General features: G+C 33.3%; 2 protein-coding genes across 7 annotated transcripts in view; one reads left to right on the top strand and one right to left on the bottom strand.

Annotated features, from left to right (window-relative positions):
- Positions 1–9,703, top strand: part of LOC123675101 (zinc finger SWIM domain-containing protein 8 homolog) — a 39,474-nt gene extending 29,771 nt beyond the window's left edge. The window contains exons 5-12 of the mRNA XM_045610349.1: positions 90–534; positions 599–832; positions 1,202–2,105; positions 2,248–2,931; positions 3,160–3,576; positions 4,484–5,725; positions 5,980–6,304; positions 6,692–9,703. Coding sequence (XP_045466305.1) covers positions 90–534; positions 599–832; positions 1,202–2,105; positions 2,248–2,931; positions 3,160–3,576; positions 4,484–5,725; positions 5,980–6,304; positions 6,692–6,758 — 4,318 coding nt within the window. The 3' untranslated portion in view covers positions 6,759–9,703. The remainder of the gene's footprint in view (positions 1–89; positions 535–598; positions 833–1,201; positions 2,106–2,247; positions 2,932–3,159; positions 3,577–4,483; positions 5,726–5,979; positions 6,305–6,691) is intronic.
- A 1,552-nt stretch (positions 9,704–11,255) lies between these two features.
- On the bottom strand, positions 11,256–16,924 carry LOC123674824. 6 transcript variants are annotated; one of them, XM_045609918.1, is made up of 9 exons: positions 16,256–16,913; positions 13,303–13,521; positions 13,012–13,230; positions 12,698–12,841; positions 12,429–12,491; positions 12,169–12,273; positions 11,895–12,115; positions 11,642–11,801; positions 11,256–11,383 (listed from the first exon to the last, which is right to left on the bottom strand). In XM_045609918.1, the coding sequence occupies exons 2-9, from the start codon at positions 13,496–13,498 to the stop codon at positions 11,280–11,282; spliced, it is 1,212 nt and encodes a 403-aa protein (XP_045465874.1). In that variant the 5' UTR covers positions 13,499–13,521; positions 16,256–16,913; the 3' UTR covers positions 11,256–11,279. The 6 variants fall into 6 exon arrangements, with proteins under 6 accessions (XP_045465874.1, XP_045465876.1, XP_045465877.1 ...); XM_045609920.1 differs by having other exon boundaries at positions 12,698–12,811; positions 16,256–16,911; XM_045609921.1 differs by lacking the exon at positions 16,256–16,913 and having other exon boundaries at positions 12,698–12,811; positions 13,303–14,031.
- Positions 16,925–17,343: the final 419 nt, after the last annotated feature.

Genomic DNA, 17,343 nt, shown 5'->3' with positions numbered 1-17,343 from the left:
AAGAATCTTATTTACTTTATTACTATACTATATCGAAATAAAGTACTATACTACTACTATACTAAATATGTATTAAACTTTGATTTCAGTGATGTTAATTATTTGAGTACTGTAGCGCCTCCTGCAGCAGCAGAATGGACCTCACTCTTGAGGCCGTTGCGTGGGAGGGAACCTGAAGGAATGTGGAATTTGCTAAGCATTGTCAGGGAAATGTACAAAAGGAATGACAGAAATGCAATACCTCTCTTAGAAATAATCACGGAGGAATGTATGGCTTGCGATCAAATTCTAATGTGGTGGTTTAACACCAAGGTGGCACTGTTAAGCGGAAGTTCTAGTTATGGTATTGGTGGAGGGGGCAAGCATAATAACGTAAATAGCAATACACATGCATCACAGCATGCTTGTTCATCTTTATGCGATGAAGTTGTTGTCCTTTGGAGATTGGCTGCTCTCAATCCGGGTTTGGCGCCTCAAGAAAGAGATATGCTGCACAATCGTTTCACAACATGGCATTTGAAAATATTAGATAAGGTAGTGAAATTGAAATACTTCCATCCTATATACATCATTTATGTATAAATTTTTTTCAATATAGGTGAGCAAGTTCAGGACGGGTTCTTCTAATCAATCGACAAACAAAAGTATTGCGCTCAAAATAGATTTAGAAGTATTTACTGGATTCAAATCAGCTATAGAAGCATGTTACCTAGATTGGGAAGACTATCCAATGCCAGGAATAACATACACTAATGATTTGAATCCCATGTACCATTGTCCATTCACATGTTTCCGTCATGGTAGTGACAACCAGGGGGAAAATGTAACTCAGGTGAGGATATAATATAAACTTTTTGTTTGTTAGTGTTTCAAAAGTGTTTAGGATTCCAATCAAAATGGTGTTGATATCATTTTATTATTGCAAGATGAAAAAACATCATTAGCATAGGCTGTTCACAAGTTAGGTTGATGTAGACTTATAACTTTTATTTCAAATCCGTAGTTTTCTCTAGTTCCAGCTCACGAAAATTTATATTGTGGATTTTGATGATTACCTTGCTGGTATTTTGTAATAAATTTTTATATTTTGTCTTTAAAAAAACATACAAATTTTTTTCATTACCAGATACAAATACTGGAAGTATTCTAAGAAAAAAAGCAGGTGTAGCAGTCTGTATTAATCGAAATGTTCATTCCAAAGGTGAATTCTAGCAAGGCAGTTTTGAATTGTGAGCATCCCCAAAGTTCAACACATATTCATCATCATCATCATCACCACCATCACCATAATCCTTGGACCAGATACAATTACCCAAATACCATGAGTATGAATCCTGTAGAGTATCCACCTCATTCACATATAGGAGGTACAAGGGATGGCAATAGATCTAGTGTTAGTAGCGAAGGATTTTGCGAAAACGACGACGATGTCAATATAATGCGAGAAGCAACAGAAAACGAACGTTTTGATTCAGATTCGCAGGAAGGTGGAGGCAGTGATTCTTCAAGCAATAGTAGTCGAAGTAGAAGAAATAATGAGCGGGAATCTACAATCAGCAATAGCAATAATTATATGAATAAGCCCATGACCATGGAGGAATGGATGAACAACCCTGAAGCTTCCACTTCAAGAAGGCCATCCAAGGATGAATCGACGACATCTACCAACTCAGAATCTCCACCATCTGGAGATGAGTACAACGTTTACTTTTTCAACGCCAAAGATCAAGACGCTTCAACGACTTCTAACCAGAAAACAGAAAAATTAGAAGATGCAGATAGTAAAGATAACATGTTTTCAAACATTAAGAAATGTGAAGACCCTTGGGACGTGTTGTTTTCTAGAGCAGAAGGTCTTCATGCTCATGGTCACAGCAAAGACGCCTGTATATTAGGTGTTAAACTGGCTGAGGAATTGTTAGCAAATCCTCCGGACTTGATGATTGAAATTCCACCAATTCCTAAGAGGAAAGGAAAGAAACAACACATCAATCCTGCTAACCACCAGTTAAGCTGCTTAGCTTCAGCTACTCTGGGAAAATGTGCCTTCCTATGTTCAGTACTAGCTGAAAATCCAGAGTACTCGCATTTGGCTTTCAGAGTTGGTGAGTGTTTTATTTGTCTTTTTTTGTTTAATTTGAAACCTTCAGAATGAAGTTATTTTTTTGATGTATTTCATTTTTTTTTCATTTAATTTTCATCAGCATTGGAATTGAAAAAATCTAATAAGACTCACTTTTAATATAGGTATGTTCGGTTTACAAATGGCTAGACCACCTGCCAGCACAAAACCTTTGGAAGTGAAACTAGCTAATCAAGAATCAGAATTGGTCAATTTATTGAAAAAAATAACTCTAGGACATAAAGAACTACAAATATTAAGAGAGTTAGCGAACGAACTTAAAGACTGCACACTCAAATCTAAGGGTGAAGCAATGTTGCCTCTGCTCCTAGCAAACTTCATATTTGACTCACTGGCAGTATCAAATGTGGTTGGTAGAGATAGATTGAAAATGGTGAATTCAATAGTACAAACTGAAGAAGTTCTTCGATTGAAAACTGTTACTCCAATAATGCCTAATGATGAAGTTCTAGGCTTTGAAGCTGCAGTCAATGCTTTAGGTCTGAAAGCCAATGTTTCTGAAGCCGATCATCCTTTGCTGTGCGAAGGTACAAGGCGCCAACGGGGAGATTTGGCCATAGCGCTCCTGACATTTTACAAGGATGACGCTTGGAAGATAGCCAGAATTATGGATAAACTTTTGGATAGAGAAGTACATGTTCTTCTGAAATCGCCTATTATAAGCTCATATTATTCAAGTAACCCCCCTGTCAGAAGTCAGTACTCCTTTTGGAGGAGGAAAGACTGCGATAAACTCCTGCCTCTCAATCAGTATTGTCCGCCTGTGGAAATTATGCAACCAGATCCAAGTGAGTATTTTAATGAATTGATTAAATGCAACTCAACTAAATTTTGCGAAAAATGATTTCTCAGTTGAAACTATCTATATTTATACTTCAAACTCTAAAAAACATCATTTTCATTTGGTTGTTCAGTGAAGAAATTCTATTTCATGAGAAACTATTTGTCGAAATATTTTATTATTATAAAAAATCTTTCATGGTAATATTAAATTAATATTAAATTTTCATTTTTAGATTGCTGTAGTAGGCCCCATAGCTCAACTAGTGCCGAAGTTGAACAAGGAATGGCTTGTCTTAGTGTGAATCAAGCTGGTTCTGTACCATCTCAAAGTTTATCCATGCCAACAACCAGCCGCAATAAGGATCTTCGTTACAAAGGGAAAAGAATATACCCATCAATACCGAACCAACCGTCGGAAGCAGGTGCACATTTTATGTTTGAGATGGCCAAAACAGTTTTGAACAAAGCTGGCGGAAGTAGTAGTACATCCTTATTCACTCAATCATCTACAAATCAAAATCCTCATGGACCTAATAGAGCCCTGCACATGTGTGCTTTCCAATTGGGACTGTATGCTCTAGGTTTACATAATTGTGTCAGTCCTAACTGGCTTAGTAGAACATATTCGTCCCATGTTTCTTGGATTACAGGTAGGCTTACACTTTCTTGATTATTGATGTTAGTTCATAATCTGACAATTTCATCTGTCCCCATATTTAAGTTTAAAGTTTAAAACCACTAGAAAATCAATAAGTAAAAAGAATTTAGGCCAGAAAATAATTCATTTTATTTCTAGTAGAATCTCTAATACTCTTTAGCAAACAATTTAAATTTTAATTCACACAATTATTCAAAAAAAATATACAGGGTGGCAACTTTTTCAATTGGATTGTATTGGTAACTTTCAAACCATAAGAGTTAGAAGGTCGGTCAAATGGAGAAAAAGTTGCATTCATAGGAGCATTGTCAAGCAGTTCAAAAAAATCGAGATTATCAGGGCCGGTTATTGAGATATCATAGAAAAAGTAAATTCTGTCATTTTGATTTGTCTTTTTTTCCCACTTTATTTCAAATATTATCAAAAAATGTTTCAGGAATTTTTTATTCGACAGTAAATTATCCTCAATTTGACGTAATCAGATTTCGTATCCAACGTTTCGTACTCCCTGGGCCACCCTCAACCTCATTATTTTCAATACGGACCTGCGTATTTTATGACACTTTTCGAAATAACTTTTAGCGCTGAATTCAACGATATATCATACAATGTCATTCAAAGTTGATTTTCAGGTGATTTTGACCCTTATCCAAATTTCTTTGGGTCGGATCTGTATTACATTTAGGTACTTTTAGTTTAATTAACAACATGCAATACATTTCGATAAGAAAATCAACTAACTCATCTTGAACTGAATGGAACATATTAGAATCAAAGCAAGAAACAAGTAAAAATTATTTACATATTTCAGTTCATACTATTTAAACGGAACTATCATTTAATCAAAGAAAATCAAATGATTATTCAAATTTTATGTGAAAGTGTTTTGTTTTATTCAGGCCAAGCCATGGAAATCGGAACGGCTGCAATATCCTTCCTTATTGAGACTTGGGAGGGTCATCTTACTCCTCCAGAAGCTGCAAGCATGGCAGATAGAGCTTCTAGGGGTTGTGATCCTCATATGGTTAGAGCTGCTGCAGAATTGGCTTTATCATGTTTACCACATGCCCATGCACTCAATCCAAATGAAATTCAAAGAGCAATACAACAATGTAAAGAACAAAGCGATGAAATGCTAGAACACGCCTGCCTTACTGTTGAGATTGCAGCAAAAGGTGGCGGCGTCTACCCAGAAGTTCTGTTTCAAGTTGCGAAATACTGGTACGAATTGTATGTACGTAAGACTCCGGGTGGTGAACACATTATGGAGAATGAAATACCCCACGACACTATGGTGGATCCTCATGGAGCCTTGGTGGCTATTATAGAATCGGGTCCTCAGGAAGTACAATTACCTCCTCAAAATCCGCCACCGGTGTTACCAAACAATTCTGTGGTTGTGACTACAGCGCCTCCACCTTATCAAGTAGCTACAACCTTATCTCCCATGGGAATGTCCATTCCATATGTTAGTCATTATAACTTATTGCATCCACAACATCCTCATCATGTTAGCTATGGGGGCCCTATACACCCTCAGGCAGTACCCATTCATCAACCACCACCTACACATGTTCCATTATATAACTTCCAATATCCTCCTCCAGGAACCAGTGCGCCATTCAATCCTTCTGCGCCCCCTCCTTCATATACTGGTTTGCCACCTCCACCTCCTTCGACATTCCCTATCAACACTAGTTCTGTGCCACCTTATCCTATCACTGCTCCACCCCCAAATCAAGCAAACTATTCACAATCTCAACCACCTACTTACGGTAATATGCCAAATAATGGCCCGCCTCCTCACCCCCCTCATCAGATGCCCCCTAATATTCAGTATTATGGCACAACAGTGACAATATCACAGCCATCCTCCAACATTAATGTGCCAGGTGGTCATATATACCCCTTCTCAGTACCTCCTCCTCCCCCTCAACAAGCCCTCAGAACTGCACATCGGCAACCTCAACAGTTGAATCAGACCCAGCTCAGATATTTGCTCACCGCACACAGGGTTGGAATGTTGGCGCTCGAAACTCTTGCCAGAAGAGTGCACGACGACAGACCTCAGGCGAAATACGCTAGGAATCCCCCTTACGGGGAAGATGTTAAATGGTTGTTGCGGATTTCTAAGCACCTAGGTACGTATACTTAAGTATTCTTGACCTGAATTTCCTTTTGCATTTATGGGAATAGATATTGTCTACCTTCTAAAATTTCACAATATTGAAAGAAATGATATGTTTGCTTCGAATAGCAAATAGCCATATTTTTTGATAATGATCTGAAGATGAATTACAAAAAACCCTATCTGTAAAATCCAGATTCTTGTAAGATTTTGTATCAGTTGAAAAAAATAATCCTACTTCATTACTATTTAATTTATTTTTTAAAGGTACCCAGTATCTCCATCATTTCTGTGTCTGTGCTGTTAATTCCATAGTCAGTCCATTTGTTCTACATGATGTTGCGATCGAAGCCGCCAAATACCTTTCAAGAAACAATCCAAGCTTGGTCATGCAACATTTACGTACAGCATTGACTCCATTGGTGCAAAAGTGTCAACAAATGTACATACAATGCATGCACCAAAAGTTGTATCACTTAACAACAGCAGATTACGATGATTTTGTCAACATTGTTTGTGCTGCTAGGGCAGCCTTCTTGATTACACCAGAAGGAAGCACTCAATTCAAGGAATGGTTGCAGTCAATCAGAAGGTAGGGTTTTGTTCTCGATCATTCAATCAGCATTTACCAGAAAAATTATTCCTTTTACAAAAAGTAATTGGTCTTAGTTAAAATGATTTTTAGTTCATTTACTGAAATAGAGATCTAAAAATTATTTACAAATTTTGTTGATCCAATGATATCATTGCATAAAAATTATATGGTAGGCCAATGGCAGTTCATAATTCTCGAACTAGATGACCCCATTGTTGAATGATTCACTCCAAATTTAGTAAAAATCCCAGGTTATTTATTCTTTCCATCTGAGGCTTTTCATTTTCGTTTTCAACATACGTGAAAAAAATTCTTGAAATATATTTTTTGAAAATAATACATAAAACAAGTCCGTTTTTTGAATTTCTTTGTGGTTTGTTTTAGATCAAAATCGTGCAAAAAGGATCTTTGGGCGCAAATTAATACTGCCTTGCAAGCTAATACCAAATGACAAAGGCCAGACGTAGTGGTAGACAACAGCATGCCTAGCACGAATCACATGCAAGTTTCAGAATCAGAAATTGAATCAGCTCAATATCATACATATTATCGTGCTGTCCAAACACTACCGGTCATTAGTCCAGGGCTTCCATCCGATGTTGGCAATGTTTATGTTATGATCCATCCAGTAGATGTCATTCAATTCCTGCCAATTGAAGAGCATCCCCAAAATGAAACCTGGCCCAGACCTGATGAAGACGATTCCAATTCTAGTTGATTTGTTTGATTGTGATTCGTGACTAAAAGCAATTTTGGTGTTCCCTATCATTTCAATATAAAACAAAACTGAAGTGCTCAGGTTTAGAACTGTTATTGCCTTCTCTTTATTATTAAGTAAATTAATTTTCTCTTGAGTAAGTAGCAAATTTGAATTGTTTTCATACTCTCTGCTGTATACTGTCCCAGTTCAACATTATTGTGACTACTAAATTAAAGTCCAATGTATTTCTAAATTTGTTAGAATTTTCCTTTAATAAAAGGATCTACAAAATCTATTACTTAAAACTTTTTCTTTTATTTTTTTTATTCTTGTTTTCATTATACCCTTTGATGTGAAGTTTATAATCCTTTAAAAAAAAATATTTTTATCTGGAAAACTCTATTTTTACATGTTCTACATTGAAATATATAATTGATTCAGAAAATGTATATTCTATTCAAATTAGGAAAATCTGCCAGAATGATGCACATGAAGTTTCTACTAGTAATAATTAGACTGTAAAATTCTTGAAAACAATGGTGTTTGTGCTATAAGTACGGCTCTGGATGAGAATATAAACTGCTTGTATTCCAATATTCTGTAGTATGAAGAAAAAATATATTGGAAATGTCTCAATGGCCATTTTATAAATAAACAGTGTGATCCAATGAATACCTAACATGAAGGTTTTAGGTTACAATAACAAAATATATAAAATAGCTACATCCAGTAGCTAGCTAAATACATCTTTAGTATTACACCTGAAAACTCCATATTATGTTTCTTCTAGGAAAACCTGTAGAGCCAATGAGATATTTAGATATTGTGAAAAGTATATAAGGTACAGTTGAAAAGATCATAAAATTATGAGTTATGCCAAAATTTCTCTTTTCTTAGTATTTTGAAAACTATTGCATAACCCTTTTTATTTCTGGCATTTTCCTCATAAACATTTACATTTGCAATATGAGTTTTATGAACTCTTAAATTTCAAACAAAGCAGAAAATAAAGAATATAGTTCAAAAGAATAATTCAAAAATCAATTAAAACAATATTCAACATTTTTGATCTAGTACCTTAATTCGCTTTGAAATATTTTCATTTCACCAAGATCAGTGTTTTTTTCATGGACTTCTAAGTTTGAGGTAGATTTTCTTTTTTAATTTGTTGTATTTATTTCAAATAAATGTTTCTTAACATTTATCTCATTCAAATTTTTTAATTACTTGAGAAGGAATGAAATTAAACATATCTTGAATTAATCAAAAACATATCTGTGCTATAAACACTGCTCAATCTGAAAATTTTAAAAGAAGTTATTGCGAAATAAGGTACTAACTCGAAGAAATCATGTATCAATTAAAAAATGTATAAAGCTGCTTATGAACTCTGGTGAAGAATATGTTATGTGTTCAATTGGAGATTTCTGATGTCACTGTTTTATTAAAGTTGTTTTTGACTGATTTCACATTGTTTCTTTTAAGTTTATTTGGAGTTTCCATGGTTTTGTTTTAACATGCCTGAGGGATGTGTTCTGGAAACTAAACTTGTAAATTCGTAGGGCTAGAAGAGTTTTAATTCTGCTGAATGTTGAGCTCTCACTTCTTGTTTTCATTAATAAACTAGGTTATATGTGCAAGCCCATTGAAAAGTTCTCATATTTTTTTCTTTGGAAGAAAATTGCCATCTTCAATTAAAAAGTAATTTTTTTTGAGCTTAATATTCATCAAGAATTAATTAACAGCGTAAGTTTTTTCATGAAATCTACCTGGTTGTTACAAGGTTTTATGTATATTATATTTAAAGCCAACATTCCTTCAAATAACTGAATTTGTTCATTAAATATTAAAGAATTGTGGACGGAATTTTCAATTCAAATGAATTACAAAATGATGGTGTTCTTCTTGTACAGTAAGAGTGTGTTTCATGAAAAAATTGAAATATGGTTAGTGTTGATCTCATTCGTTTCAAATGATATTAGGAAAATTGAACTTTTTGTTTCTTACTTAATATTTCAACAGTCAAAGATGAGCACTAGCTGAATTGACTAACTCTGTGCCTTGGCCTTATATCTTCAGTAAATTTAGTTTTGATTTCTTTGTGATTTACAGCAAAAAGTTCAATTTCACAAGTAATGATAAAAGACATTCGGTCAGTTGAATGGTTTCCTCCGAGTGTTAAAAAAATACTTATTTGAATATTTTTGTGCACTTAGATATTTTGAACCTGAAGGAAGCCATTTGAAATATCATAATTATCAGGTAATGGAAAGAAGACGTATATATTTTAGGCTAAGTTATTTTGAATAGTTTTTCACATATTTGATGTGTAGAATTATCGATATTATAGCATATATAATATGTGTATCGTGAAATTATCTAGTGTTAAATATTTTCAGAAAATTAATAAATTCCATTCAATATCTGTTTGTACAAAGGTTCTGTCGTTACACAATTTGTAAAAAAACCACCATATGCAAATGTATATCATGTTTTTTTAAGTTCGATTCACAAGAGAGAAACAAGGGCTGATTTATGAAGTATGTATAAGGATCCAGCAAATTCCGCCAATATACCACAGGTCAATGTATTTGTTTTCATTCATGCTAATCAGATGTATGTGACTTTGTCTGTATTCTTTCAATACACAGCATTTATTATTCACATTTTGCATTGAAATAAATTATTGCTATTTATCACAACAATTTTTAATTTTATTGCAGACTACAATGGGTTTCAGAAATCTAGATAGTATATAGAGGAAAAAAATCTTAGATGATAAGCTTATAAGGGCTTCACGCATTCATTAAAAATGCTCTTTATTATATTCTAATTGTTTCATCAAGGTTCAACTAAAATAATATGTCGAGTCAGTGGGTATTCAGAGCAGAAACTATCTAGTAGATTTCAAAAAACCTCATAAAATACTCACACACTTTTAGGGGTGATCATGTCTTATCACTAAATCTATACATATAACTAAGCAATATAAACTAGAAAAACTAGCTAGCTTTGGCAATTAGAAAAGAATAGTGGAACACAAAAAACCATTGTTTTAAATTTGTTTCTATCTTGTTATGTTCTAAATCAACCTATGAAAACAATAAAATTTGGGTTTTGTTCCATCAAAATGGGATGGAAGTAAATGTTTTCGAGATTTAAAAATATTTTAATGAGTAGGCTTCCAGTATCTTCAAATTTCCAACACAATAGTGCTAAATGAAGGCATAGGGCATGATCAATAATTTCAAATAGCAAGTTAAACAGTTATTGAAAATACGTGTTTAGTCATACTAATTTTGCTAGAGTTTATAATATGTTAGTGATTTTAATGGATTAGATTGAATAAATATGAAACACTTGGGGTCTGGCCATAATAAGAACTTTTCAAATTTTATTACTGTTAGGCATGAGATTATTAAGGCCGTACTATAGGCAGCGTTTGGGTAAATTTTTACACACAAAAATACCCTTTTCAATTGAATTTTCACGTTTTCCAAATTTCTTCCTGTAAGTATAGGTCCTATGTAAAATTTGTTTTTTTTTAAATGGCGAGATATGAATGATTCATATTTTTGTACTTAAAAATAGGGAGGTATATAATTTCCATGATAGATAAATATGTAGATTATTATAAATGTAGAACTCACTTTAAATTATCTCTTTAATGTTTTCTTGAACTTACTACTCAACTTGAAAAGTAATTTAAAAAGAGGAATACCCATTATTGTGTTTCATAAAAATAATCTTTCAGTACCTAATACCCAGATAGCACAAGAACATTCATATTATATTCATAGAAGCTCTGGTTGGAATGTTTAAATATTCCAAGAATATTACCAAAACACACTTAATATATTCTGGGTACATTCTATGGACATTAAAAGTGGACTGAGTTTCATATTCTATAAATGTTCCCAGAATATTCTTGAGAACATTCTAAGTATATTTACAGAAGATTCGTGAAATATTTCTCATACATTCTAGAAATATTCTATGAAGGTTAAGATTTGAATTGAGAGCACATTCTATGAACGTTCATTGAATGTGCTCCAGAATTTTGGTTTAATTAATAAATAATAATAAATACAAAAGTAAAATATATATTGAAAAAAAAACATAAAACTGATTTTTCAAAACCATAACATAAAATAAAAAAATAAAATATACATTGAAAAAAAAACATAATACTGATTCTTCAAAAACAACATGAAATAAAAGAATAAAATCTAACATTTTTCCAAAAAAATAATATTCTTATAATAATATAAATTATTTTTCTTTGGTGCATCGCTCCTTACACTTAACCAGCCATTGTTTGGCTGATGCTTCCACTTCCGCTGCATTTGAATTTTTATGCACAGCCAATACAGCATCTGCAAAAAATAATATTTTTTATTTTCTACTTCTATGACAGTCTTGAAAAAGATGAAAGGCTTGTTTTGGTTTGCAGTTAGGGCTTTCCTAATTTTTTAAAACACTGAATTAGACATACTGCTTAGACAGTGCACCAAAAAAACATTGTTGCAATTTTTTAGATACTTTATATCTGTACTTAAAGATTGATCAAATTTTAAACCATATCTCTACTGCCCTGCATATTTAATTTCTTTTGAAGTCCATAAAAATCTCACCTATGAGTACTTTGGATATGAGTAAAACTGAGAAGTTCTTTTTTTTCTTAAATCCTATCCAACTGTACTCAACACCAAGTTGACTGCTTATAAGCTTCTCCATTAAACGTCGTACCATAATTTTGGTGGTACCACCACCAATTCTTGATAATTCCAATTGCTGAAAATTAAATAGATAGGTATATACATCTTTACCGCAGGGGAGCCTTGAGCCAACAAATAAGACGGTAATTGTTGAATTCTCTATACTCACCACTTGCTGGTACTTCTCTCTGTCTGCCAAGTGACTCTCAAAATTGTGCAGTTCTTCCTCAGTTGCTAATGGAAAATTGAATTTTGAAAATACTGATGGAGGAAGGTTTGTTGTTACAGTATTTTCTTTAAGCGCTAATCTACCTATATCATCAGCCAACTGATCCAGTTTAAAATTTAAAATGGACAGATTTCGCAGTACTTGCCGCTTAAACTGCTCATCTGCAAAGCAAAAAAATAATTAAATTTCTCACTATAACGAATAAAGCAATCACCTTTCAAGTAATACTGTCTATTGTAGTAGCTCCCTTCGATCTCTGTTGCTGTACATTCTGCCTCATTTCTGTCTGGATTTCCTGGGACAATTCTAAGTGGATTTCCTAAACAGTTGGTTTTATTAAGAACTTTGAAAACAGTACATTAAAGTATAAGTGGACATTAAGGTCTTTAAAACACGCGCGATTTTTCGAGCATGACGACAAAGCTATTTTCTACAAGCTATTCATAGAGGTAGTAATTGAATTTTTTTTCTCACCTGCATTATCAAATCCTGGGACGTTTGACTCAATCCCTAAATCATCATCTGAATAAGGGTACACTGAAAAATACCAAAATCAGATATTGAAAACTGTAACATGCATACTTTGATGAAAGTACAGCGACTCAATGCAGGAGTGCAGCAATATTATTTAATTACAAGAAAAATTTTAAAGAATTAGAACTACTTTTCTCACTAACAGAGTTATTTCAGATAACAGGGATAATTTTTCCTCAAAATGAATCAGAAAAAAATAAAAATCTCACCAGCGCTTTCTTTATCCCTTCTTTTAAGGGTAGACATCACAATTTTAGATGCTTCACCTGCATTATCAGAGCCTACGTATGACTCAAATCCTAAATCATCATCTGAAGGGGCCACTGAAGAAATACCAAAATCAGATATAGAAACTGTAATATACATATGAAAGTAGAGCGACTCAGTGTAGGAGTGCAGCTATATTATTTAATGGCAAAAAAAATTGAAAATAATCAGAACTACTTTTCTCACTTACCGGGTAATTTCAGATAACAGGGATTTGTCCCCAAAATAAAACAAAAAATAGAAACAAAAATCTTACCAGATGTTTTTTCCTCTCTTCTTTTGAGGGTAGGCATCATAATTTTAGATGCTTCTGGTGATAGACTATCCTCTTTGTCTTGTTCTGATGATTCAGAATCCTGATATTTTTTATTCATTCTGATTTTTCTATGTCCCAACCCTAATAGATCAGAATCAGAATTCAAATCAGAGGTACTCTCCGCTTCTAGAGCCTTCATTCGGGCAACAGATAAATCTCCTGTAATGTTATTTTGCTGTATAATCATTTTAAATTACTTCAAAAGTAGATTGGCGATTTTGTTTCACTTACCATATATTTCCCCAATTACTCGTGTTTCATGTACGTCCCAGTTTGAAGAAGGTGGCATACATTTATTGATCGCTGTCTTGAGCTTCAGCCTATTGAAGGGAGGCCAGTGACATTGGTTGGAGCCTCTCAACCAGGAGACTGGTACCGCTTCTACTGTATCCTCCTTTAGAAAATGGACCACTCTCCAAGCATTCATGATAATGAAGTGAACAAAAACTACTAGATAACAAAATTATATCCTGATAAAAAACTTTGTAACTTGTGACTGAAATTTATGAAAAATACAGTTTAAAATACAATTCATTTTTGTTTCTAATTCGAAAGCCAAACTGATTTCGATGTCTAATATCACTTAAGTAAGAGCACCATCTCACTCCAAGTTTCATTAATATTAGTTAGGTTCAAAACCTGGATAAAAAAAATAGCGACAGTTATAAAAAATGGTGAAAGTATCACAAAATCATTTTGAAATATCTAGTAATATAATTTTTTCTGAATAAATCAATAGAAATCAATTCATTGCAATTACATCTTAAAAATTCTAATTATTCTGAAATAAAATATTTTTGGATATATTTCAGCAATCGTGCAAAAAGGGGAATACAATATATCCATCATTATGTGGAAAAGCTACCATTTTTTTTGAGACACTATCCAAAAGCCTGGTTTCTAATGAGCTTTCCTTTCTCACAAAATAAACATCAATGTCAGATGAGTCACATGAACTATTTGGACGAGAAAAAATATCACTTGTTTCTGTAAAAACTTTTCCATATACATATATTTGTTCCTTCTTTGCTATGAAATTGTATACTTTCATAATGTTGCCATCTTGCAGTAAGCAAAATGTATCACCTGACCTCTTTATATTAATTGTGAAATAGTCAAATCTGACCAACTCAAATTGTGTAGAGTATCCTTCTAGAGTAGGACCATCATTATGATGACGTTCATATTTTAAAACTCCAATGTTTTTTGTTTTTGGAACTTTCATCCTTTCAGACAATCTCTTCATGATTTGGGAAAGCGGCTTATCAGGTTTTCTGACCATGTTTTTTAAAACTTGCATGAAATTTTCAAATGGGAATGCACTGTAGTGATCCAGCTTACCAAACATTTTTACATCATCAACAATATGAACCAGTCCATGAATGTTATGGGATATAAATTCTTGACCATAAATATTCCCAAAATCTTGAACAAAATATGTCAGAAGAGATTCAGCCAGTTCAAAATATTCCTTATCAGCAATATGTGTTTCATTACATAATATTCTGATGGCGATGTGCAGGCATATAAAATTTTGATACTGCGCTTGAGGTAGAAATTTTTCCAAAACCACTGGACCAGAATATAAAAGAAAAAAACGAAATTCTGTAGCTTTCCATCTTTTAACATCATCCAGCGAACGAGGTTTTCTAGCAAATTCTATGGGGGTGTGATTTTGAAAAGATAGCAGCATACTGGATATTTCCCCAACTGCTGATGATCCTAATTTGAAAGAAGGTTTACCATATATCCATATATTAACAATGAGCTTTTTCATCACACCAAGACAAATTAAATGCATATACTCCAAGGGAATATCACTTACCATGTTGAAATCAGGTATATTTTCAAGGGCTGAAGTTCCTGTATGATGTTGTATCTGATTCTTTTGTCTGAAATCTTTATCAGTTCTTTTTTTAGAATTTATCTTGGGGAAACATGTACGATTTCTAATGAATTCTCCTTTTTGCACACATTTGGTGCACGAAAAAAATCCTGTGTGACCCTTGGTATAGGAAATAAACGATTTGGCTGGAGCATCAGCAATGAACGCTTTAATTTTGAAGGGAATGCAAGCACCATTCACTTTAATGCCATTATTAGATAGTTCCACTGCATCTTGGACAAATTCTCCCAGAAAATCATTAGCATTCGAAGGTTTCTCATAACCATGGTATACACCAATAACTGCAACTTCTCTTGGATCATCATATAGAGAACAAAGAATTGGGTATATTTGACTGCCAGAGCTTTTGCTGAGAGGTAACCCATCAATATTAATGAGCAATTCTATTTTATCATAACATTTTTTCGTACAGAGATAAGTCACAGCCTCAGTAATACCAACGTGGCAATAAGAGCCTGGATCAATATTTCTTACATCAATGGTTCGCTTTGTTGATAAAATAGTACGAGCATCATTCGGAAGTTCATCTAACTGGGCTTTTGAACTTTTTAATATCTTCAATAAATCACTTAGAGCAACGTGACTTATATTATATTTAATTGACCACAATTTCAACTTAGACTTAATATCTTCCTCTTTATCAACTTTCTTGTTATCAATATGGCTAGTTTTTGTTTGAAGAGAATCTAATATTGGGAATGAATATTCAGAAATGTGTCCACCTTTTCCTTCCTTAATTAACTCAATATTTTCCATCTCATTCAACTCATGCACTGGGTTTTGCAATTCCGGCATGTGCATTTCAACATCATCTTCATTCCTGATCTCATTCTCAACTATCGAAGAAAAAGAAGCAGAGGGTGGAATATTCGGATAACTCAGGCTCATGTCCGTCTGGATTTTCACTTTCTTATAAAAATTTGCTGAATACTTTCTTGCCATGATGGTGATCTTACTTAGTTATGTCAAGTAAAACTATCACTCTACAAGAAAATCAAATAGGTAGTGATAGAATTTTTTATCACCTGATCTTGTCTTACTAAGTTATGCAAAGTAAAATGTAACTTCGAAATCGATTTGCGAACTTCATCAAACACGTAAACATATAAAGTCACAATAATATTGCAATGAATAAGTGCGAGAAAATATATGACTAACCCAAAATGAAAAAAAAAGAAGGTTATGTCACAGAACACACAGGTGTTCTGTGGTTATGTATTCAGAAACTAATTGAGTGATAGATAATATATATTAAATAACATAATAACCATACCTTACCTTATATGCATATGAACCAGCAACAATATTTATATTTCACATTCACAGTTTACGAACCCGAGTTGAAGATCTGCGTTCTGCATTAACCTAACCTAACACAACGCACAAAGTTAACTTTGTGCCACAGAACATACAACATACGCTTTGTGCGTTGTGTTAGCATTTGCGTTTTTACCAAATGGTGAAACGAGAAACTTGATGATTCCGCGTTTTCGGAAACTTACTCTGGTTCACTCGTAACCATTATTTTACCTTCTAAAAGTAAACAAAGATTAGGGATCCAGTGAACCCGAGTAAGTTTCCGAAAACGCGCAATCATCAAGTTTCACCATTTTGTCAAAACACAAAACACCACGCCAGAGAATGCGATTGGAAAATTATCTTGAATCATTCTATGTATATTCCTCCTGAATCATTCTATGAATATTCGTAGTGTTTTAAGAATATCCCATGAATATTCCTTGGAATATTCTACAACATACCTCTTCTGCACTTTGTAGGAATATTCCTAGAACATTATCATGAAACATTCTATGCATATTCTCTTGAATGATACTATGAATATTCGTAAATGTTTTGAGAATATCCCATGAATATTTCTTGGAATATTCTACAACATACCTCTTTTTCACTTTGTAGGAATATTCCTAGAACGTTTGTGCTATCTGGGTATTAGTGATATTAATTAATATATATTCACTGAAAGTTTATCAGGAATGGCTCATCAGAGCTTTGCTCAAATTTATCATTTATCATTATTTTCCTTAAAAACAAATTTCGGAATGAATCATCGAACGAAAATTGCTTTTCTAATCGAATAATTATTTTTGAATGATAATAGTAATAAGTTTTTTTGATGACCGTTACCAAATACTTAACAAGAACTGACACTAGGCCTTACAAGTAATATTTGACTAGATATATAACTTAATTAACATGATTCCACCATCATCTAAGTTAACAATGCAAACATCATGATTGGTGATTGAACGATGTTAATACCAGTAAGTTTGACTCCTGTATCATTCCCCAGATTTTGTAAAAAACCGTGTTTATTAGTTGAACTTCAAGTTCGAACTTTTTGGCAT

The sequence above is a fragment of the Harmonia axyridis genome, chromosome 3, assembly GCF_914767665.1.
Source record: "Harmonia axyridis chromosome 3, icHarAxyr1.1, whole genome shotgun sequence".
Taxonomy (NCBI): domain Eukaryota; kingdom Metazoa; phylum Arthropoda; class Insecta; order Coleoptera; family Coccinellidae; genus Harmonia; species Harmonia axyridis.
This window is presented reverse-complemented; position numbering and strand designations above follow the sequence as displayed.

Coding starts and splice junctions, on each gene's coding strand:
- LOC123674824 (XM_045609917.1), bottom strand. CDS start 15,919: ATGGCAAGAAAGTATTCAGCAAATTTTTATAAGAAAGTGAAAATCCAG.